General features: G+C 36.3%; 1 protein-coding gene, 1 long non-coding RNA gene and 3 pseudogenes across 5 annotated transcripts; 1 reads left to right on the forward strand and 4 right to left on the reverse strand.

Moving 5' to 3' along the window:
- Positions 1-3159: 3159 nt before the first annotated feature.
- LOC125468597 lies at positions 3160-5098 on the reverse strand (annotated as a pseudogene).
- A 4530-nt stretch (positions 5099-9628) lies between these two features.
- On the reverse strand, positions 9629-12802 carry LOC125468600. Of its 4 annotated transcripts, none has more exons than XM_048564557.1 (8): positions 12225-12802; positions 12025-12114; positions 11894-11929; positions 11716-11789; positions 11548-11588; positions 11179-11230; positions 10550-10644; positions 9629-9879 (listed from the first exon to the last, which is right to left on the reverse strand). In XM_048564557.1, the coding sequence occupies exons 2-8, from the start codon at positions 12110-12112 to the stop codon at positions 9807-9809; spliced, it is 459 nt and encodes a 152-aa protein (XP_048420514.1). In that variant the 5' UTR covers positions 12113-12114; positions 12225-12802; the 3' UTR covers positions 9629-9806. The 4 variants fall into 4 exon arrangements, 3 of the variants coding, with proteins under 3 accessions (XP_048420514.1, XP_048420515.1, XP_048420516.1); XM_048564558.1 differs by having other exon boundaries at positions 9629-9863; positions 12225-12799; XM_048564559.1 differs by having other exon boundaries at positions 9843-10197; positions 12225-12801.
- A 3384-nt stretch (positions 12803-16186) lies between these two features.
- LOC125468599 lies at positions 16187-16891 on the reverse strand (annotated as a pseudogene).
- Positions 16892-17378: 487 nt separating this feature from the next.
- Positions 17379-18547, forward strand: LOC125468603. Its single transcript, XR_007250999.1, has 3 exons — positions 17379-17849; positions 18071-18111; positions 18424-18547. It is a non-coding gene; the product is annotated as an uncharacterized LOC125468603 (long non-coding RNA).
- Positions 18548-18728: 181 nt separating this feature from the next.
- LOC125468602 lies at positions 18729-20618 on the reverse strand (annotated as a pseudogene).
- Positions 20619-25374: the final 4756 nt, after the last annotated feature.

The following is a 25374-nucleotide window of genomic DNA, read 5'->3' on the forward strand; positions in this document are numbered from 1 at the left end:
AAACGTAACGGAAATCATATTTATCTAGGCATGCTTAATATTTGATTAAAGAAAAAACATTTCTTAAATAAATGTCCACTCACACCTCAGGCTAGCTCTCCCTTGAGTAGCCTTGTCTACCAAATAGGTAAGTTCAGGCAACTTCAAGAGAGAATTTCCTCCACATTAAGTCTTAAACATCTACTGGACAGCAGGCAATTCAGAACCAAAGTAAGCTGCTGAATACAACATGAATAAACAAGGAATCAGGCTAAGCAATTGCCTTCATCATAACATGATTTTGGCCCCCATTTTCTAATTTCGTACCACATTTTCACATTCTTTCCATAAGTTTTATAATTCCTATGCAAAAGAGTTCATTCATTGCCTATTCACAATAATACAAGGTTCTACAGAGTTCAATCCCACACCGTGTTATAGACATGCTTCAACTATCAACCGGGAACGTAATCGTTAGGGGTTTCATAAACTTCACGGATACAACAATTACCATAAGTCTCATCTCCGACATTCATACAGAAAACCGAATAAAATTCGAAATCAAGAATCAATCCCAAAACTGAAAGTTGAAAATTTGGAAAAAGAACTTACATTGGAGAATAGACCACGAGAAGAGGATCATTTCTACCTCTTGGGTCGAGGTCCAATTCCTGCGATATTGGCCGGAAGTTGGCCAGAAAACCCTGGGTCACCGTTCTTAAATTAGAAATTGAGGAAAATCGCCTACGAATTTATAGAAACAAACTTGGGGATTGGATAAAGGACGGCAAGAGCATTCTGGATGTGTAATTTGACAGCCTTTGGTGACCCGTGGACTACAGAGCTGTTGCGTCGGCAGTCGTCGGCTCGCTAAGAGAAGAGGGAGAGAGGATGCAGGAGCGAGGAGAGACAAAAAGAAAAGCAAAAGAAATAAAGAAATTTAAAATAGAAATGAAAAATAAAGGTAAACGGACAGCAAAAGGTAATTAGTCATGGTGATACAAAATTATCATACTGTGCTTAAATTTTGTAGTTCCGTGGAATCTTTATTTTAATTCTAAATTTTGTTATGTTAGCCATCACAAGTTTGTATTGATGCGCACTACGAGAAAATATTAGATGATAGGCCATATGTGAGTTTTCGTTGAGAATTTTTTTGATGGATTTAGCAATATGGCATTCATGATTTGTAGAGCCAACCGTGGCAGAGCCAGATATCAGCTTGACTGGTGGAGCCACCATCGCAAAGAAGAAGTTCAATCCTTGTCTTTTTCTTATATAACGATGTCGTTTTAGTGAACTGAATGTTCCGATTCCAACATCTAAAATACCACAATTGGAATTTTTTCATACTACAATTAGATTGTATCTTAAAATTATGAAGTTTTGGATTGAATTACCACTACCAAAAATGTGAACATTGGTCACGATATCATGCTACTTTGTTTTGGATTTCGTTAGAGATCGTAATTAATCAATCACCCATTATGGGTCAAAGTTTTTTATAAGAAAAGTAAAAAGCTATCTCCCTCCAAAAGCTCAAATTGAAACCTGAACTCCCTAGTTGACAAAATAAAAAAAATAAAAAAACCTGAACTACCTAGCAAATCAAAGCCCAATTTGACAACCAAGATCTTCATCGTTTGAGCATCAATGTTCTCTTAAATTTGCTGCGAGCCACCCACCATGAAATCTCCTTCATGGACATCTCATAAAATTAGAACAGTACAAAGAAGATTAGTGTCACTCCTAAGCTAGGATTACACGTTTGAATCCCAAAATAGTTCCTCCCCACTCTTTGATTCTCTCTTTCACCGGCTAACTATATTTTACTCTACCTTTTCACCCTAAGTAAGAAATAAGCCTTTGTCAGCATCTTTTGCTCTATTTGACTGAACGACACATTTTGATTGTCTAAATATTATATCAAACTACAAATAATATTGATATCAAACTACAAAAAAGACTGAAATCAAACGGCATCTGAGCATACAAACAAAACCCCCTAAAAATCACAAAATAAAAGCAATTGAGGAAATGCTAATAGATTGATTTTCCAACCGTTATATCTATTTCCTCACAAAACCAAAAACAAAAGTGGCAGTCTAAACTTGGTCGCCGAGCATAAGTACAACTACTCCTAAAACAATTTGTCAGATCATAAATTTGATAATGCTCAGTTGTGGCATTCTACCACACTTCCTGAAATGACAACATAATGCGACAACTCAGAAATATCAAAATTAACAAGTCAGTAGGCAATCTATGTGCCAAGTATATAAGAACAACAACAATTTAGACAAAGAAGCAGGCATCATATAGCATTTGAAATCTTCAAAGATAAGAGGAAAAAATTTGCGAAACAGAAAAGTGAAAACGAAAGAGAGAGCCCAATGATCAAAACCAATTTTGTGAATTTCAACAAAATGCTGACGAAACCAAAGCTTTAATTAAATGAAGCATAATTCAGTTTAAATTTCATGATTTATTTCTTTCATTTTTTTACTAATCAAACAAACCATCACCGGAGAAAGATCTAACACGAAATAAAAAAAGAAAAAAAAAACTTATATACCTTGATCACAAACAGCTTGCAAGGTTGCAAACAGAAATGCCAAAATTCGAACAACAGGTTTTGCTGAAATCTAATATGAAAGCAGATCAGAAAGGCAGACCCAAAGCATGGAAAAGAATCAAACAACATATAATCAGAAAAGCAGAAAACTCACCAGAAAATCAACCTAAGCAATTCAATGGTTGTTAACAACCCATTTAAACGGAACCCCAAAAAATTAAAATTTTCTAACATTTAAAATTGAATAAAACAGAATCCATTATACACTACTAGCCTCTCTGCACGCACTAACGTGCGTGCGAGAGGCATTTTTGCATCACGGGCGCTACGCGCCCCTAAAGGTGTATTGTGTTAGTTTTTCCCATTGTAATTGTCAAGATATACTTTAAATGTATTGTGCAAAGAGGAACTTTTTTTTTTATCATGCACGTCCTAAAAAGTTATCATGTTTTTCATTTTTACTTTGTGTAAAGTAATTATTTAAATGTTATTCATGCACTTATCAAACAACATACGATTTTAGATGCAAGTTCCTACCTAAAGCCTATGAACGATAGCAAGTATATGTAAATAAATAAAAAATAGTAGATGAAAACAGTAAGTACTCGTAGCAAAATACAAAACAATTTAAATGTCAAAATATAAATCCTACATAACAATATGTACATTATTCACAATACTCATAGAGTGTATATGTCACTGTTTCTTTTGAAAAGAAAGTTTACATATTGACATCAATGCTGCAATTTCCACCCATTTGTTCATGATTGATGCTTCAAATTTTCATTGCCAATCTACAAACAATAGTGAGAAAATTAAGAATCAAATAAAAAGAGTTAATTGATAAGTGAGAAATGCATACTGAAAGGTTATCGTTAATAAAGTTGTTACCTATTAGGAATCACCATAATTAGCTGGAATGAAGCAAGACTTCTTTGTATACTACATTCCGTGTAAATACACCTTGTTGGCCTACTATGGAGCCACTTTTTACTAACACGGTTGTGGTTGACTTTGAGACCCCCCTCGATAAAGCCACATATAATTGTCCATGGCTGAAGACATGATCTGGAAGGTAAACGCCTACATGTGGTATTGTCTGACCTTGAGATTTGTTTATAGTGATAGAGAAACTTAGTTTCACTGGAAATTGCTTTCTTGTAAGTTCAAATGGAAGCCCAGCAGTATCAGTACTTTTGAGAGGGATTCTTGGTAAGAAAACTCTGGATCCGGCAAATTGTCCAGTTAGAATTTCAGCATCAATAAGATTTCGGTAAGAACCACGACACAATAATCTTGTACCATTACACAATCCCAATTTCGGATCAATATTTCTTAAAAGCATGATTGGAGCACCTCTTTTCAGAGTTAACTTGTGTGGAGGCAAACCACCAAGTGAGATTGAATTCAAGAACTCTGGCTGATACAAATTTCTTGCGTCATCCTCAACTGAATCAAATGAATACATTGTCTCTTCTAAACCCGGAAACATATTGATTATCTTTTCATTCAACATATCAACGTCTTCATTTGTAGGAGTTACCACTGCCCTTTCCACCATGTAGGTTGCATCATTTATATGATCCTCTAAGTCAGGGAAGATTTTGGCAATTAATTGATTAATGGAATGCTCACTCTCCCATGGTATCACCATGCATTCAGGTAGTTTTACCATATCATCCATAATAACATCTTCATTCCCATCACCAACACGAAGTAAAAATTCTGAAAATTCACAATCATTTATGGATCTCATGTTTTGTTTGAGTTTTAAAATCTTTACTTGTGACGAAAATGATGCCTTAACAACACTTGCTTGGATTAGTTCGGACTTGGTTCATTTCCGGATAACAGGAAGAACTTGTCGAAAATCTCCCCCAAATATCATTATCTTCCCCCCAAATGGTAAGTCAATATCTGTTAAGTCTCTGAACGTTCGATCGAGTGCTTCAAATGCATGACGATGCGTCATTGTTGCTTCATCCCAAATAATTGCCTTTGCCTTTTGTATTAGCTTTGCTAAATCAGATTGTTTACCGATCGAACACATCGATGATGCATCGAGACTAAGTGGTATCTTGAATTTAGAATGTGCTGTCCTCCCACCAGGCAATATCGTAGCTGCTATTCCAGATGATGCTGTTGCTAATACTATGTGCCCCAACCTTCTCAAGCTTGCTAACAATGCGCGATATAAGTAAGTTTTTCCAGTTCCACCGGGACCATCCACAAAAAAAGTTGCATTATCCGATCGTTGAACTGCACCTATTATTATGTTAAACGCACTTTTTTGGTCATCATTTAAGCGTTCAATTGCATCAAGATCTTGTTGTGGAATACATATGGATATTTCATCTTCAATACATCCGGTCATTCCTGAACTTGATTCATTTCCTCTTGTCATTTGGGGCAAATCAAACTCGTTTATACTCTTGTTAAATTGAACCAAAAGTATGTTCAACTCACGCAAGAGTATGTTGGTAGCAAGTGTGGGAGTTATGTTAGTCATGGAAACATAATCTTCCATCATGAATGGACAGAACTCATCCCATAACCCTCGAACACCAATTGGTGCACAATATACCAATATGGTGACGAATAATCTTCTTAAAGTCGACGGCATCTGAATTGTGGAGGCCTCTAACAAACATTGTCGAATACTGTCATCTCTTTCTAACAAACCTCGTTGTTCTGCTGCCTGCTTAAATGTTGGATGCAAAACCCCATTAACTGTTCTCAAGTTTGTGAAGGATGTTGGTCCTCTAACATGATTAAGAAGAATCCGAAGGTAAAATTTTTCGCCTTCAGCAGGTGAAACTGCATATATTCGCCCAATAACCTTGTTACGATTCTTTCTTTTAGACCACTTTCTTTGAGCTTGAATCCATCTGTAATGTGATGGTATCTCCATGTATAAATAATGTCGCGCTTCTGCATCCACATGATTAAGTGTAAAAAATTCAGTCAACATTGTCTTTCTTGTACTCTCATCATGTAGAATATTTGTTATGCTTTCATCGGCACGAAACTGAACTTGGTGCATATTAGGAAGATGTATTTGCATTCGCTCAACAGATAGATAAATTCGATTAATAATGAACTTGAATATTTTCCATAATGCCTCTGGTGCGCAAACCCATCTTGCATCCTGAAACTGCTTTATTTCATCGTACTGAGGGTCTGATTGCACTTCAACTGTCACTCTGTCTGGGCCTTTGTAAACATACTTATATAAGTACTTGACACTTTTTATGCTTGCGCAAATTTCAACATTGATGTGACAATCATACCTTAACAGCAACCATGGATTATATGGAATGATCCAACTATTATCAACCATTATGTTTCCTTGTCGATTAAGTGAGACGGGCAATCGATTTCCTCGCCTTTGATAAATTGGATACGAATCATTCCCTTGAACGGTGACTGGTGCAAATGGTTTGGGAAACTTTCTCTTACAACTCCCATTTTTCATACATGGAGATAGAGGATTATGAATCCCACACGGGCCATGAATCATATGCTTTAACACCACATTATAAAGTTGAGGCTCTACATCTTCATTTGGTATTTCAGCTTTAACAATTCGGTCATACTCATCTGGGTTATTGATCTTATCATTTTCATCTAACACAACCAGCATATGCACATGTGGAAGACCACGTTTCTGAAACTCAATAACGTATGCGTAAGCAACAACACTGCCCAATACCCCCTTTTCAATGATGTCTTCTTTTAGTTGCTCAAGTTTTGCACGAAATACTCTAGTGAGTAAGTCAGGGCGATCTTGTGGAGTTTGTCCAGCGAGTAATTCGCTTTTGATTTCTTCCCAACTTGGGTTACATGTCATGGTAATAAAAAGATCTGGCTTTCCGAATCTTTGAACCAAAGTCATTGCGTCTTGATATCGTTGGTGCATGTCACGTGGGCTTCCAACAAATGATGATGGTAAAATAATTCTACGCCCGATGCTACCTAATAATATTTTATTTTCAATTAGCTATATATATTGTACACACTTTAAACAAAGTTATATTTCTAAATAACGATGACTGAAACAATATATATACCTGCATTGTGTTGACCTGCATTTAGAGAGTCTTCAAGTCCTTTGTAGAGATCCGCTCTAACTGTGGCTTGATTAGAACGCAACCATCTAAGTTTTTGTGATTCAATTTTAATGTAGTTATCTACAGCATATTGTTGCAAGAGACGTCCACCTCGAAGCAAAAGTGATGATCCATTATGGCGTATCTACAAAAGCAAATTTCATATATTGCTTTTAATATAGGAATCATAATTCATCTATATGTACCGGGAAGTAAATTATGTTATGAGTACAAACCTGTAACATATAAGCATAATAGTCGCAACATGTTATTGTTCTTCCACCATCATCACGACTGTTAACATCCCATCCATATGTACCGTAAGGCAGCAATAGTGGATATTGTAAGGGATCATAAAATCCAACATAGTCTCGGACGTGAGAAAGTCTTCCACTAATTGTCTCCACTACGATATCCCTTCCATTTGCAATTGTGGCATTATCTCCATCTATTATAATTGCCGCAACTTGTGATGCTGATGGTAGACTATACTGACGCCGATCTATTGGTTGCTCTTTTAGGATCAACTTGCAATTCGGCAAATCTTGGCGTTGTCCGAGGCTTCGCAATGTATGAACAAAAGGATTATGGTTGTTCAACATATGTTGTATCTTTTCAACCACACGTCTATCTAAAACTTCACTTTCACACATTCGGTTTTCAACTTCATGCTCAGTGTCATATATATAAGCTTGTAAAAATCGCGGTCTGTTCCCTTCATTTGGTAAAAGTCCACCAATCTTATGATATAATGCACCTTGAGCACGAAATGTGTAAATCCCACGACCACCAATATTAATTCTTTCATCCACGTGTACTCCCATTGAAGTGAATGCAAATGCATGATTGTAAGCTCGAATATTTTGCCTGAAGTGTCTACCCTCATTTGTTTGGTCAGAGAAAAGAGCAACCATTTCTGGTGGGGATTGTATTGGGGGTAAAACAATTCTTCCTTTCAAGCAACACATATTCAAAGTTTCTCGAGCAAACAATCGTGCATAGCAGTACGGACATGTGGTTGGAGCAGATAATTGGCAACCTAGGATACCCCGATTCTCATTATAATTTCTAGCACAATTGTGGTTTCTTCTTCCTCTGGTTTGGCGCACATGATAATTGGTTCTATTTGCATGTTCTTCTTCTGATATTTTTACATGAATATACAACATTCAGTATAAGAATTTTCTTTGTAACTAATCACATATCTATATAAAGATAAAATTATATACTAAGCTCACCATTGTGGGGAGGAATTGAGAGCATCCCATAAGATATTTGTGACCTATTTGAATGTGCCAACTGTCCCATATGAGTACGCATTCTAGTAGAAGTTTGGTCATCATGATTTGTGATATCTGACAAAACCCTTGAATTCGCGCTTTCATGCTCAATTTGTTCTAATAAACAGACCACATTATAATACGATTAGTTAAAAATTTTGTCTTTAATATTTAATATATTTAGTTGTGAGTCTAATATTTTGTAAGACTACCACTAAAAATAACTACAACATGGAGATCAATATGAAAGTATCGAAGAAAAGAATACAATGAGATTTCAATTCACTTATTTTTGTTCTTAAAAAATAACCTAATTTTTTAAGTGTGAAACAAATACAAATAAAGAAATTGAAATAAATACCAGGAATTTGTTGTTCTATATTACTGGGGTCGACCTCAACATCATAGTTAGCCAACTGAACCCGTTCTTGTATATTATTGGGACCTACTTGTTGCATAGTTAAAAGAAAAATTAGAAATTAGATTTTTTTTTTTTTTTTTGCATTAGTATGAGTTAAAGAAAAAGGAATATGAAATAAATACCAGGAATTTCTTGTTGTATGTTACTGGGGGATGTCATAGTATGATCATCATATAGAGTTGGAATTTGTTGTCTTTTTTCTTGTGCTATTAGACGTCGTCGAGCTAGATATCTTTGATGTTCTTCAGGACTCAATGATTGACGCCATTGTCTTGCACGACTTTGGCCACGCTCCATGGAAAAATTTATCTAAAAAATTTAAAAATAAATGAACCTAAATTGAATACAAATTCTGTGACATTCCATAAATACGAAAAAGTCTACGTAGATGCCTATGAACAGAAGAAGAAAAAACATTTATCTACACATCACTATAATACAAAAGAACAAAATAAAATGATCACAAAATACTTTTGAAGTGTAATAAGTATTAGTGCAAGGAAATGACGGGCTTATATACACTTCTCAGTTGGTGTTAGGACTTGGATATGATTTAGCTTTCATGTTTTTTTCTTTTATAAATTAGCATTGTTTATAGAGTTTTAATTTTTATGTCAACTGGATGAGTAGAATTTTAAACTTTTTTAATACCCCTAAACCCTATCATAAATGACGGATGTGGGCTGGACATAATATAAAAAGTTTTTAGAAATGTGTAACCTGTAATAAGAGGCTAAAAAACTACCACATGACAAAGAAGAATTTGTATTCAATGTAGGTTCATTATATTTATTAGTTTGCTCTAATAACTCAACAATGCACATATAAGCTCTAAAATGTTATGATATCCTTAAAATTTTAGTAATTTTGGTTTCTTAGGTATTATGTTTATTAGTAATTTTGGTTCATTAGTTTAAGGATATGATCTTCAATAATTTGTGATCAACACAGCTTAAGAAATTTTGGGGTGCTTTGTTGGTCGTTGGGGTGCAAATGGGGATGGGATGATTTGGTTCAAATGGATTAAAAAAAAAAAAAAAAAACAATGCATGCACGCAAGGTTCCTTAACAAAATCATAATTATGAATAACTGTTATGGTATTCAAAATCCTTCTCGAACCCCGCTGGTGTTTAGGGATGATTTTGGACTACATGGATATTTGAGATTACGAAGAAGATTATGAATAACTAAACATCGGTCAAAATTTTTTTTGTTAGAGGACAACAATTGTTCATAATTGGTTTGATCTTGGACATAATAACAATTACGAATATTTCTTTTCTTCACATTATCTTCTCGAATTGGGGTTCAACATTAGAAGTTATTTTCTCAAGTCTCAACATTAAGCAAAATGAAGAAAACAAAAGGCCAAAAGCAAAAAGCCACCTCTTCCGCTGTTATCACCTTCCCTTTTCTTCAATGCTCACTCCCAACAGAAAATCTATGGCAAGAATACACTTTCCCCCCTTCCTTTTTCTTCGAGCCTCAACAAATGGGTCTGCAACCAATGCCAACTGAAATAATTGAGGCTAAGCAAGAGGAGTTGATAAAGTTAGCAATTCACAAACCAAATTGAAAATCTAATTCCAAAATTCCAAACACCCACCAAATGGTTTCGGATAAAGTTTTAAAGTTGAATACACGTTACCGATACATAAGGGTACATAAGAATGAGAAGTATGAAAATTTTAAAACAAAGGGCCAACCGTGCTCTTTGGCAAATTGCAATTTAAGTTTGGCTGCTTTTCAGTTTCACTCTACCATTAGATTTGTTCTTCTTTATGAGTAGACCTTCCAACCCAACATCCATCCACATATATAATTGTCCCTAGCTACACCAACACGAATCCAAAATCATATATATTGTCCAATGTAAACTAATTCTTAGCTAATTAACATGTTCAAATCCTTATTTTCTCATAATAAAATAACAGAAAATTAAACAACCCAAAAATCAAAACAACCCCACTTGTAGTTTTAGCTCATTAATCCATTGGATAAATTGATGCCAAATTCAATCATAAAACATACAATTAACAACAACCCAGAAGAGCCATCAAAAAAACCAACAAATTAACCAAAAAATACCACTTGTACTTTTAGCTTAGTCTTCCAATTGAATCAGATATACCATCAAATTTCAATTAGAAAATAGAAAATTAAGAACCCAGATTTTTCACTCACCTGCTGTGAAACTCGTCCCTGTTGAGCAGCAGTAGGAACAGGTAAACTGGGTGATATATACAACCGATTAAAACACTCAACTTTAGCTGCTTCAGCTACATAACAGAAAAAGAAAAAAAAAGTTAATTTAACTATAATTAAGTAATCTGGTTTAAGATATATACCTCATCCCCAACATTCATGCCAAAATCGATATGCAATTGTCAAACAACATGGGATTTTGGATGCAAGTTCCTACCTAAAGTCCTATCACTTTGGCATCCTTGGGCCTCACTAACATAAAACCCAATATTAAATATTAACCCAAACAGGAAGCAAGAAGTAACTTTAACTAATAAATCGCAACCATCTGAAATTCATCAAAAGCTTGGAACTGCAAGAAAAGTAATAATCAATAAATGGTTGTTATAAGCACATGAATAAGAATGCAGAGATTATAAAAAATAAGATAGAATCTCACACAGAAAGGATAAAACAACAAAGAATTAAAGCCAGAGAGATTTTGCGGTAAAATGCCCCAAGCGCAGCAGTTTTTTTGTGGGATTTTACTGAAAAACTTGTTCCTATGGAATTTCATGATCAGGGGATATGCTTGCAATGGATGTCCGTTCAAGTTTCTGGTTTTGTACCGTGAAATACTTAGTTTTGGACAGAAAGCGAACAATGAGTTCATTCTCAAATCTGCACAACACAAACCGAAAATCTTGAACAGAAGAATATAAGGAAATCTCTCTCTCAGACAAATTACGTAGTGAGTCTATTGAACATTTAGTAAGGTTGAAATGCATACGCTTAGATGCATAATTCAAGTTGATTTGCACCATGTATAACTATTCATTCCCACATTTAGCCTAGAGGAATATACATGTAGCACAGAAAAATGAACCATGCCAGCATTGCAAATACTCGATCAAACGCAAAAGAAAACAGTATAAACTTGTACAGCAAGAATTTACGTTCTGACCCATAACTCAACTTATATGCATCATATTACATACCTGTTTAGTAACTGCTTAAAAGGTGCATGGCCCTGTAAAACCTGCATCCAACACCACGCAATCAACAAAAAGGTAAAATTACATAAAAATAAGAGGTAAAAAGCACACAAATCTGGATAAAAGAGTTAAAATTATAAAAATTTATGAAAACCCTCAACAAAAATATACCTGTAAAGGTGAAATCTTCACTCCTAAAAGTGAACTTAACTCAAGGGCTCTTTTGGATTCACTAATCCTACCTCCTATCACAACCAAAAAACCCAAAAATTTAAAACAATTAATTTAAAAAAAAAATAACAAAAATTTGGATTATACCAGGTGGAAAAATTACAAATTAGAAACTAACCATTTGTCAAGAACACGTATGGAATCCTGAGATTACCTGGCAAAAAAATTTAAAATTCCAGAAATTAATTCCCAGAAAGATCAAAAATTGGGAGATGGGTATAAGAAATGGGGGTACCAGAATCGTCGTACAATCTTCTGAAGGCCCGAGGAGAGCCTCCGATGGGAGCTTCGCTTCGTAAAACGACGCCGTCGATGTCGAACGCAATGCCGAAGGCATCCCTGATGAAATTAAAACTAATCAGGAGGATTAAACCCACTTGAATCTCGCCGTAGAACATCATCATTAAATTTATGAAAAATAAATAAATAAAGAGAGAGATTGATCGTACGGTGTGGACTGCGAGGAGAGTTGCGAGAATAAGCGTATGATGTTATGGGAGAAAGCGGATGACGGTTGGTCACGGTTTCGGCTCCGTCAAGCTTTTCTCTAGAGGGTAGGTTCAATAGTCGAGTACATGCTCTGGTTCAACCCTGGAAATTCCTTCTCCGATTCCATCGAATCGCTAGATAGTTTTGGCTCGCTCTCAAAGCCCACACTTTGCCTGCGCAAAGCTAAATTTCGAGAATTCCTCTTCCCTGCAGTCAGAAACACACCGTGATTTAATTTTAGATTTTAGAGAGAGCGAGAGAGGGAGTGGAGATGGTGTTGGGAGTGAGGGGGAAGGATGTGAAAGAATAGGAATTGAAATCGAGGTGCCGGCTTTGATCTGGTTGGTAGTTCGTAGAACGTGGAGGGTTGTTTGAATCCCACGTTTGCAATTCTCATTCCTTATCCTGCAACTTCCGCTTTGATGCTCTCTCTTCCAGTTATGTTTTTTTTACCACTTTGTCCTTCTTTTTTGAATTTTTGGGGTTTTGATTTTGAAAGAAACAAAAGGACAATTTTGGTATTTTGGAAAGCTTCACCATTTTAGGGCTCTCACTTTATATATATAGATAACAAAAACTGTATGCATAAACATGCTAAATATATACGGCATGGATGCTAAAAAATATGCATTATCTCCTAATATAAATATAAATATATATGGCCTTATTTTCTCATAAAATAAAAGCCCTGGTTTGAAAAGAAAATATCACGTGACTTCAAAAAAAACCAAACCCTAAGTACCTAGCACAATAGAATCTGCCGCCATCGCCTTCTTTCCAATTGCAGATCTTGCCGTTTCAACACTCTTCTACACAGAGCTCACTCTGTCTCTCTCCCCCTCCCGCTCTCTCCCCCTCTTTTGGTTAGATCTTTTCATCGTCAAGCTACTTTTGTTAGAAATTTGTGAAGACCCACAACACAACCTAACTAAAAAAACTCACGGATTAAAAGTTTCTCCCCAAAAACCCCCATCTCTGTCATCAAACGAAAACTCCGAAAGCAACAACCCATTTAAAATTGAACCCAAAACCGAAATCGAAACCGAAACCAAAGTCGATTTTTTTTTGCAGTTCAATTTGATGCAGTTTTGAAGTCAAAATCGAAATGAAACCAAACTGTTTGGTTCGGTTCGGTGCGGTTTCAAACGGTTTCGGTTTGGTTTTTAAGAAAAAAATGTACAATTTGCAATTTAACATATTAATAAGCATTTTCCAATAGCAATAGGAAAAAGACATTTGTTATGTAAACAATTAGCATTTTGCATGCAGTTGTGATGTTAAAACATGTTTGTGCAACAAAATGGTGTCATTTACAATGTTTATCATAAAACAAGTTGAAAAAATTTGAATTCATTAAACTTGAGTGAAACTTTCATACTAGAATATGTGATATCATGCTTCAAATGAGTGGACTTCATTAGATCATTGTTCGACTCTTGATAACAAGATTAGTCCACCCTAGTACAATTATGTGTGTGTGATGGTATAAAATAACAAAGGTCCTTCAAGTTAATGAACGAAAGAAAGTGATGAATGATGATATTCTAGTGTGGTTGAATCCATATTAAGTGTATGCATTCTAACAAACAACCAATTAAAACATGAAATCTAATATGGACATTTAATTAAATGTTTATTAATATTTGCGATGCGGTTCGGCTTCGGTGCGGTTGTCAAAAGTCAAAAGTCAAAACCAAAACCAAACCGTTTTCTATGTTGCGGTTAGGTTTCAAAACCGCAAAACCAAACCGTTCGGTGCAGATGGCAAAAAAGTGGCTTAACAAACAGATTGAGGGGCATTTTGGTCTGCACACTGCAAACAGTAACCAGAAGTTTGGGTTTTAGTATAGATAATATACCCGCTTAGATATCTTCTCTAATACCTTCGTATAATTAGTCGGGTTCATGCCGTTCTCTGCTCCTGCGAAAAATCCTCCTCAACCAAGGAATTGCTGCGCTCTCTGTCTTTCCCTCTTTCTCAATAGCCAGCAGACTTCGATGACGGAGGAGCCCAAGAAGGAAGAAAAGCCAGCTAGGTAGACGAAACGCAGAACTTCATAAGAGAGAAAGCCCGCACAGCCAAAACCCAATACTAAAACTGTGATTTCAAATCTCGATTTCTTCTGGGCTTCTGGGTTTTCTATTTCTGAGTACTTTAATTCGTAATTTCTTTTGGGTTTTACAAGTTTTTTGGGTTTTCTACTTCTGGGTGGATTAAGTCATTGATCATGGGTCAAGGACGGAATGAAGAACGAACGAAAGTACACTTTCATAAGGGATCTTTAGCTTTGTTTCAGCAAGTCTTCAATCTTGGTCCCAGCTCATGAACAAGCAAGGTGGGGATCCTATTCCTTAGATCAAAACGACCTCCTTTGTGGATTGTTCTATTTGATTATTCTAGGGTAAATTACATTTTATCCTCTCGGGTTTGAATGTAATTACAATCTCATACAACATCTTTAAAACATCTTAATCTCATACACAATTTTATTGCAGTTTCATACATCCATTAATTAAACCGTTAGTTTGACCGTTAAGTGATGACGTGGCAAATGCGCGATCAACATATTTGATGATGTGGCATAAAAAAATAATTTGTTAACAAAAAACAATTTAAACAAAAACTTAAATTAAAACAAAACAAAGAGGGGCCCACTCCCTTCTCCCACCCAAGACCTCCATCGCCATCTTCTTCCTTCTCCACCACCACCACCCATCCCATACAACCATGTCAATAGTCCCCGTTCTTAAATCTCCCCCTCTCAATCCCTAATACTTCCAAATTATCAAAGTTGAAATTTGCATAACCAATAATTTGAAACCAAATATATGATTTCCAAATCTTGACACACGGCACGGCGTCGATTGACTCATTCGACATCGGCGGCGATGGTCCTTGCCACCCAGCCGCTACAGCAATGAGTTTAGGTCCAAATATCCTTCGTGCACCACCACGCGTTGATGAGGTCGATTCCTTTCTGCGAGGTTCATTTTTTCGGGTTTTCTCCATGGGTCTTCCAATTGGGTGTCACGGTGGAGGCGGTTGCACCTAAGATTAAAGGCACGAGCACAAAGAGAGCTCTCGATCTCGATCCCTCCTCACGACCTAGTAAAAAAGGGAAGCTAATTCAGACGTAAACTCAACTTCAGACCCATGAAAACTAAGAGAAAATTTTAAGGAGATTTGAGGAAGACGAAGAATTAGAAAAAAATTTTGGAAAATCTAGGAATGGGGTTTAGGGATTGCGGGGGGAGGATTGACATGGTGGTTGTATGGACTCTAGACCTCCTTAACTGGTCTTACACAATTTGATGTAGAAGTGGAAGATTAGCTTGTACTACGTACGAATTCTTTCCTCTTCCATCGTTTCTAACTTCACCATCATCAGTTCAACGCCGTCAATCCACACCTAACCCCTGATTTAGACAATGCCCGCCAAAAATTACCATCTCAATGTTCATCTCAAAACTGTCAAGAAAATCTTGCCAGAAATTACGTCAGGATTAGTCACGCCTCAATCCTTTTCGTCATTCGACGTTGTCAAGGAATTTTAATAAAAAAAAATTCAAAGTTCTTGTTGAAGCTTTTGCCATAAGAGCCTTACAAATATGTCCAACTTTTGTTCAATAAGTGGGTTGATGAGAGGGGTTGCCATAAGAGCCTTACAAAATTTTAGGGTATTTTGTTTGTGGCTAGTCCTAACAATGCACAAACACTTCACTATTATTATCTTGCTTTATTCAAACCAAGACAATTTAGCTCAATCTCTTAAGCTAATCCAGTTCAAAATTATTCCATATATTTTTAAGAATTTATTTGTTTATTTTTAATACGTGTTTCGTTAACTTGCACGTTTGTAAAAACTCTAATGTATGTACTTACTTTTTACATTTAATGGACCTAATTTTGACATATAGTTTTTATAGTACAAAAAATGCTTTTTATATGTATTTTTAACATATTATTAAAAAGATCAAAATGATAAAGTTTTAAATTAATTACTATTTAAAAATTTAGATCTGGTTTGAATTTTTCAAAGTACCATTTCAGTAGAGTTGTCGAATAATGCACATATGTATTTTTCATGCATTTATATGTGGCGTATAACATAGATAAAATCTTAAAAAAAAAAAAAATCAGAATTTCAACCAGAGATTTCAATGGCTTTGACGTTAAGCTTCTTCACCTCTGTCTTTGGAACAGTGACACTTAGAACTCCATTCTCCATGGCAGCCTTAATCTAATCGACCCTTGCATTCTTCGGAAGCTGAAACCTCCTAAAGAACTTGTTGCTGCTTCTCTCCACTATGTGCCACTTGTCATTTTTGTCCTTCTTCTCCACGTTCCTCTCTCCACTGATCTGAAGCACCCTGTCGTCTTCCACCTCCACCTTCACCTCTTTTTTTTCAGCCCCGGAACGTCCGCCTTGAACACGTGGGCTTCGGGGCTCTCCTTCCAGTCGACCCTAGTGTTCACAAAAGCCGAATTCTCCTAAGAAAATTCAGGAAATGCAAATAGTGATGAGGAGGAAGGGAATGGGAAATCCTTGAAAGGGTCCCACAGATTGAGGGAGAATGTGTCGAAGACGCTGCTGCTTCCTCATCGGGAGTTGGGGACGAGCGACATTCTGAAAAATAGATGGGGCTGGTTTGGATGTTGAGAAATTTGAGAATCATTATAGAATTATTGCTTTTGCTGGACTGATTGCAAGAAGAGCGGATTTGGTTGTGTATTTTTAAGGAACAGAAGAATTTTCTAAAACAGACTTAAAGATGAGACTGGAAATGTATGTGTGAATTTCTGGAACTTTCTATGACGCTTGAGAATTATCAGAACTTTCTTAGGACGCTTGAGAATAATCTGACGTTTGTATGAGTTACTTAGACAACACAGTTGACTGATGATGATGAATGGTGGACCCAAAAACTTAAGTGTGGGGGTTGTATGGGCCGTTCGATTTAATCGGACGATTAAAACTAAATATACCGTGCAAGTTATAAGCAAGTCGTTTGGTATGTAATATTTGGACTTATTAATAAATAATAATATTTACATTAAATTAACAATATCAACTAAATATCAATAACATTTAACATCTCATGAAATTATACATATACTAAAACTCAATACAAAATTACTGTTCATTAACTGTAAACGGGCGAAAATGCCCTCCAATTCCTTTGTTATTTGCATTTTTTTCCTTTTTTTTTACAGTTAAAAGACGACTTTGCCCTTTGTCTCCACCCGTAGATCACTTCTCAGCTTCTGTTGTTTTCAATGGCATAAATGCCCTCCGATTCTTCTCCATTATGCGTTTGTCCACGCGTCGCTCATCGCTCTGCACGACCTTTCTTCTCGACTTTTCCCTCCGTTCCACTTTTTTCCCTCACAATTCCCTGCTCTTGAACCTCGATTCCTTTCGCTTTCCAAAGCTGCCTTCTCTCCTTCTCCGACCCTGCGAGCTTTGTCTCACAAATTACCAACCGCACTTTCTTGCTGAAAAACCACCTAACTTGTAGAAGTTTCTTCGGTTCTTCGGTTGGATTCGGAGAAATTTTTTACCTAGAAAAGCTAGCGTTTCCTGGTGAGTTTTTATGGCTTTCTCAATTTAGGTGTTTCAATTTCTTTTCTGTGATTTTGGATATGCATATGGGTTTTCTGTTCAAATTTAATTTTTTTTTTTTGCGATTTTGAGGGTTTTGTTAGTACCATCGGATCCTGCGTGTGGGTGTTTAATTCAGCTGCATGTATGTGTTTAATTCGGCTGCATATGGGTTTTTACTTTGGTTTTGTTTTCGGTGTCAGGGGACCCTGGTTTTTCCTTTTTTGCGGTTTTGTAACTCAAGGTGAGCAATTTCAGCTTCTCTTTGGGGCTTTTGTGGAAACAAATTTTTATTTTTTTTCGTATTGTGAAAGTTGAATACAATACTCTGTTTAGTTTCCATTTAGTTCATTAATGCATGACTCTGTTTTTCTCTCCTCCTTAAATTCATATATGGAAATAGGAAGTTTAAGAATCTTTGTTCTTGCTAATAGGTTTAATAATAGTGACATTCGAATGATCTTTGTTCCCAGGAAACTGATTCTAAAGAATGGTAGCTGGTGATTCATAAAATAGTTAGATTTTTTAAAGCTGACACAGGTTTTATGAATATCAGGCTTTGGAGAGTAACAGCCACGAATCCGGGGCTCCGATTGAATTGGGTTGTTCTTGCAAGGATGATTTGGCTGCTGCCCACAAGAACTGTGCTGGTACTTTGGTTCAAGGTTAAGGGCAACAAGTGAGTAAGTTTCTGTGTCTTTTTTGTATATTATATTTTGAGTCATTTGGTAAATTGTTAGCTAACACGCTTAGACAGAAGGAAAAAGCAAAGACAGGAATTGTTGGCTAAGACGCTTATGCAGAAGGAAAAATCGAACATAATGACGCTTAGTCAGACAAGACTGGTATTTGCAACCATAACGCAACATAATGAAGAAATGTACCATGAGGATTTTGAACAAACATAATGACGTGTAACCAACAGCATACAAATCTAAAAAATATAAAAGAGAATGCTATACAATCACTATAAGTGATTTCAAAGCCATCAATCTTCTATTTCTGTTTCTGGAAGAAAAGTCATGTAGTCAAGATGTCGTTCCATTTGCTTACCATGATGAGTTGAAATTTGAACTAGCTTGCTGTTCTTGCATATCTTGTCCTCATCCTGGTTACCACCGCAGCAAGTCTTCACCAATCCATCTATGATGTATGTATGTCATTGTATTATCATGTGATGCAGCTTATCTAGATTATATTTCCTGTAGCCTAAGTTTGGATATTTCCTTTGAACTTTACCAAATTATCATCCTTGGAGTGTAGAAAATCTCCCATATGTATAAACGAAATAAACTTGTGATGGAACCAAAGAATGCAAATGCTCATCATCATTTACTAATCCATATGCATAATTTAAACATTTACATCTTTATTAGAAGCATACAGAAAAGATACATGGCACACAAGATATCTACTTTTCGACATAGGAGCTCAATTCTTGCATACAAACACACTTCCTTTAGCTTGCATTGGACCTCGCACTTTCCACTAATGTAAATGCCACAGAAAGTGTGACTATAAAAACTATGAACCTAGAACGATGGATATCTTTGAGTTCAGATGGATTGTAATTGTGGTGACTACAAGATTGTTCTTTTACTAGATTTTCTCGTATTTCATATGAGCATACGCATTCTACAACATACGTGATCTGCCTAATTCGGCATTCCAGTAAGAAGCAAAATGATAAGAACAATTGTGACAATTACATGAAAAGAAAGAAGCTAATTAGCAAGTAATCATTCGAATAAGCTGAACTCTCGGAAGCAGGAACCTAAACACCACCAAGATGGTATATGTTGTAACATGCCCATAGTAAGTTCATAGTTTGAAGTAAACCACATCAAAAGTGAGAGAGCTGACTCTGGGAACCAATTACATCCATGTGCTTGCACTTCAATGCAGAAACAGAACAAAATATAATCCTAAAGTTTTCGGACCATCATTAAACACTCAAGCAGAACAAACATTCACAATCCAGCAAATGGGTGTTCATAATTTCAAGCAGAAACACCAAAAACCAAAGAAAATAATGAATATTAAACTCAGAAAAATTTTGTACTCACGTATCTCCCTTGATCTTGAACCAAGTCTCAGCGCATTGCTTATGAGCAGCACGCTAATCCCCTTTGCAAGAACACCCCAGGTCAATCGGGACCCCAGAGGCAGGGTCGGTTCCACCACCTCCCTCCAAACCCAGGTGGCAAATCCTGCAATTTCTCTCAACTTTACTCAAATGCACCACCTTCTTCACCTCCAAAAGCCCACTCTCCAAATCCACCTCCTCCACTGAACAATCTGACTCACAAGACTTCCTCCGGACATTGCCGGAGTCAGACATCGAGCGCCAGGACTGGTTGTCGTCGGAGTCATCCGAGACCGACGCGCCGCTGCCTCCGGTGGCCGAACGGCGGTGGTGGGTTGCCTCGGGAGCTGACATTCGTGAAACCCAGAAAGAGAAATGGCGTGAAATGGTGAAGTGTTAAAGTTGCAGCACTCGGACATCAAACATGGTGGGGTTATGGAGTAGGTGGAGAAGTTTTTTCTCTATCCTCAATGAAAGCATCAATGTCTCCCTCCTCCCTCCTCCCTCGATCACTGTCTTTATTTGTGTGTCAGTTTCGAGCAATGGCTTTGCTGAACGAGAGAGGGAGAGAGGGAGGAGTTCCGAAGCAAATGCGAATTATGAGAGTGGTGGGGGCAGACTGCTCCGATCAGAGATATATTTGAAGGATCACGCACAGACGGAGACAAAACACAAGTAAGACTTGTTTGAGCAATATTATAAAATATAAAAAATAATAATATAATTCCAATCATAATAATCATAAAAAAATTCACAACATCAATTATATATGAGATTAACATAAACAACTAGAGAGAAAGTTCAAAAAATTGACAAACTTGGAGATTGAGGCTTGCATAAATGTAATGTTCTAAAGATAGAATTTCGCCTCTACTCTTGTGTTTGTAGTTCGGTAGGCGTCTATCTTCCAGGATTCAACAATTTATAATCTGAAGTCAAAACACTTCAATCTTCGGACTCTGGCGAACTTCATATATTTCGTACTCTCAAGATACAACTTGGAGTTTGACTAACAAAGAATAAAAGACATTGAAGAAAACTCTTTTCTTCGATTATTTAGACATGTAGGATGTTTGAGTTTATGTAGAACTCAAGCCACTACTTTTGAAACATTGTGACTGTTGCCTAACGTTCTAACGACCATACGCAACTCATTAATTTGAATTCAACTATGACACTTAACTCTTATTTTTCATTCATACAAAACTTAAATATTATAATATATAATTTCTAACAAGACTTCTAAAAAACTTCGAGTTAGAGTTAGTAAGTTTGTGTAGGGGTGGTTCGGTATGGGATTTCAAACTAAAAATGAGATTCTGAATCTCAAATCGAAAATTTTTGGGATGAAAAATTGAAAACCAATCTTGAACCGAAATTCCGGTATTCTCAATTTTTGGAATTTCGATATGTTTACGATATTTCAGGATGGATCGGGACTGAACTTTGGATTTCGGGTTTTTGGGCTGAAAATTGAGATTTTTGGGGTGTGGGCCAAAATTTGGGCTATGAGCCTGAAATTTTATTGTCCAATTTCATATCAATTGAAATTTAAGTTTTTTACCTCATATCAATTTGAAATTTCATACCAATTGAAATACCAATTTATTCATACAAAGTCCAATTGACGCTCCAATGTTTTAAACTACTTAATTTCATACTTCTATTTCTAACATAGTTTATTATCAAACTACTTAAATTCAACATTCAATAAAAATACAACCAAAATATATATATATATATATTTATATATATTTTTTTTTCGGTTCGGAATTCTCACACCATTGAATATATATTTTTCACATACTATAGATGTTCCGTATATTACTGTTGACCCTAAAAACTGCCAAGCCTATGTGGCGCATATGCCGAGTAATTAATAAGTTAACTACGTCATTCGGTTGTGCGCAGGGCGTGCCAACTCTTTGGTCGAGTTCAGCCAGGGAGTAAAATATGTTGATGTGGCGTTGGGTGCGATGCTGACTTCTTGATCTTGCGACTGAGGCCGAGGAAGGAACACGTCTCAGCGTTCGGGTTCTAGAGCCTGAAGACAAGGCTGCTAGTTCTGCGAAGTTCAATTTCAAATTCGGCTTTCAATGTGCCGAATGTAGTAACTTGGTAACACTTTACTTCGTCGAGAAGGCTGATGAGATGACCTTTACTAACAAAGACTTGTAAATCCTTATTGACCGTGACTTGGATAAATAACCATTCGGTCTCGAAGCAGTGCTATCTATCCAAACTGAAGGTGTTCATCAGTCGATTGATTATACGGCTCAAATGTTGTCTATCCAAATTGAAGATATCACCGGTTGCCTTCACATTAATGTCTATCTAAACTGAAGATGTGTTCACGAGAAGAAAAGGGGAGAGGAAAAAATCTCAGGGTTGTTGAGAAGCTTTGCGTAGGGCAATTTGTGTGTTGATTTGAAAGGGCTATCCTCGTTGCAGAGTCCTTCATGAACCATACCTTGTGAAATAATAATCATGCATTACCACTCATTATCCTCTAACTTTTGGTGATATTGTAATGTTAATCATTGCGATGCATTGGACCTTTTAGTCTTCACAGTACATCACCATCTTAAATTCTTAATGTTTCAAACAGATAAAATGGCATATCCATATGCTAATCATCCAAAGTTGCATCCTTGTACCATTGTTCCACGTGGTTCTGCATGCAAACCCATTCAAATATGGAATCCATGCAACTGACTAGATACCATTTTGATTAGGATAGAATCTTAAAGCTACACGGCAAGCCCTCACATAACTCTCTTTACTACTACGTTGATTGTAAGGGGTTGACAAGTAGCCAACTATGCAATCTCCTTTAATTTCTCCACAATCCGATAAAACCCTTGATTATCTGCAAAAGAATCCCATGCATAACTCTAAACTTTGTAAGCTTTGAGGATATTTTCAAGATAATTACTATGATTAAAATCAATAGTAATGCTAAGAAAAATCTCTTAATTTTCATAATCATCCAAGGGCTTCGATTGCTTGGGTCAAAAATATAAAATCGGGTCCAAACAATTACTATGTGTTTCTTATCAACTAGAGAAACACAAAAAAAAAAAAAAAATACATTCTTAAAATCCTTTTGGAAGTATTTTTTTTTTTTAAAGAATAATACTTGCACGATTTGCAAAGCATCGACCGCCGCCTAGCACCGCCTTGAGCGCCTAGAGACGCCTAGGCAACCGCCTAAATCCTTCCCGCCTTACCTGAACGATTTAGCCCAAATCGAATCGGGACTCCACCGCCGAATGCCTAGGCCGATTTTTAGAACATTGCTTTTTATCATGACCATTAAATATAAAAAATCCAAGAGATAATATGAAGTGTAAAGATATTTGTCAAAATATGTGTCCCTTGATCTTATCTCATTAACAATTGATGCGAGAATTATACGCACACAAATTAAACCCTCTTTTTGACAATTGTAGTAAGTATGTAAGTAGGGATTGTTCAAGACCAGGGATTAGGAGGGATTGTTAATCACTTGGATTTCACTCAAAAACGTAAAAACACAATATAAAACACTATACTAGACTCAAAGAATGCAAAACTAAACTTTAAAACACTAAAACAAATCAAAAGACTCAAAATAGCACAAACACACTCAAATTTGCCTAAAGACCACTTTCTGGGCAGTTTTGAGCACAAACCCAAATTTGGACGAAATTAAGTTGTAACTTGACTCAAGACTCTTAAAAACACAAACTAAATTGATTTCTAACTAATTTGACAATAAAGTAAAGGGGGATTTAGGGTTTGACGAAATTAAACTAAATGAACAAATTGCAATTAAAACAGAATGTAAATATGAAAATGATGAAATGGAATGAATGGATGCTAGCCAAGGGATTCATCTCCACACATGTTACACTTGCATAATAAAAAGATTTCCAATTGCATTTCAATAAACCATGAATTCTCAACACCCCAAGTTAACCGTGATGCACTAATTAACCTTCAAATCTTCCTTATGTTATTGAATTGGATGATTGCATACGACAACCCAAAACATTCCCCACAAGTCCCCTACATGATTGCATAATAGAGATACAAGCAAGAATCATTACGCTCTATGAAAATTATAAGTGTTGACGAGGCATTCGTTACTATGATTGCATGAAACTTATGCCAAGAATTCGTTTAATGCGATTGTTTATAAGCAACCTCCACTACTTGTGAATATAAGTTCGTAACTATTAGGTGAAACTCACTTATATTCTAGCGTCATATTCATGCATGAAAATTAAGCGTGCACTCTCAATAAACATACATAAATAAGTTATCAATCAAACAGTTAAACAAATTGAATCCACAACTTATGAAACGCAATTAGAAGTAATCAAATCAAAATGCAAGCATAAACATATATTTCGAATCCCCCCTAGCCAAGGGGGGTTTAGTTCCTCATACGTACAAAACAAAGAGAATTGAAATTAAACATTGAATTCAAAGGAAAAGAAACACCTAAACATTCCAACAACTCAAACTTGAATTGTATGAACGTTTAGGCCCGCTTCTCTTCCTCTTTGTTGTAGCACAAGGTCTAAGGTGAGTTTTGGGGATTATGGATGATGTAGAATGGAGTGGGGTGGTAGGATAGGGAGTGGTGAATGGCTGAATTTTTGGTGGTGTTTGGATTAATAGGGAAGTCACGGCACAAGTTGGTGTATATGGATGATTTTCTGAAATGGAAGAGTGTATGAATGTTGTGTGAAGTGTGTATGGTTTTTATAGGGAGATGAATGGATGGGAGAGGGAACATGACAGCTAGGTTAAGTGAATGCATGTGCAAAGCTGGAAATGGGATGCTGGAAAGTGGAGGGGGAGCCACGACATGGGTGTTTTTGATTGATTATGGAGATGCATGTGGATTAAAGGAATGCATGTGCAATGACAGCTAGGTTAAATAATTAAAGGGTGCATGTGGGTTGGAAATGCATGTGGAATGGCTGTTTTATTTGTTGGGAAAGCATGTGATTAAAGAGTGGGAGTGCATGTGATTAAAGAGTGGAATGCTAGGTTGGAAATGCATGTGGCTGCAATGAAGGAAAGCTGGAATGGTGTGTGGAATTATGATGGGAGGCCACGGCATAGAATGTGTTTGGTTGCATGTGGCTGAAATTGGAAGGGGGAAGGTATGGTTATGATAAGTGATAAGTGAATGGTTATGATAAGTGATAAGTGAATGGTTATGATAAGTGATAAGTGTATGGTTATGATAAGTGATAAGTGAATGGTTTGATAAGTGATAAGTGAATGGTTTGATAAGTGATAAGTGAATGGTTTGGTCTTCAATTTCGTCCATCTACTTGGCTTTAAGCATATGCAATCCATTCCAATCTCTAATTTGCTCCAAAAGGCTCCAAAAGGCATCATTTTACATACTTTGCCCTTAGA

The sequence above is a fragment of a genome, unplaced genomic scaffold, assembly GCF_019419815.1.
Source record: "Pyrus x bretschneideri cultivar Hongxiangsu unplaced genomic scaffold, Pyrus_bretschneideri_v1 Contig39, whole genome shotgun sequence".
Lineage (NCBI taxonomy): Eukaryota > Viridiplantae > Streptophyta > Magnoliopsida > Rosales > Rosaceae > Pyrus > Pyrus x bretschneideri.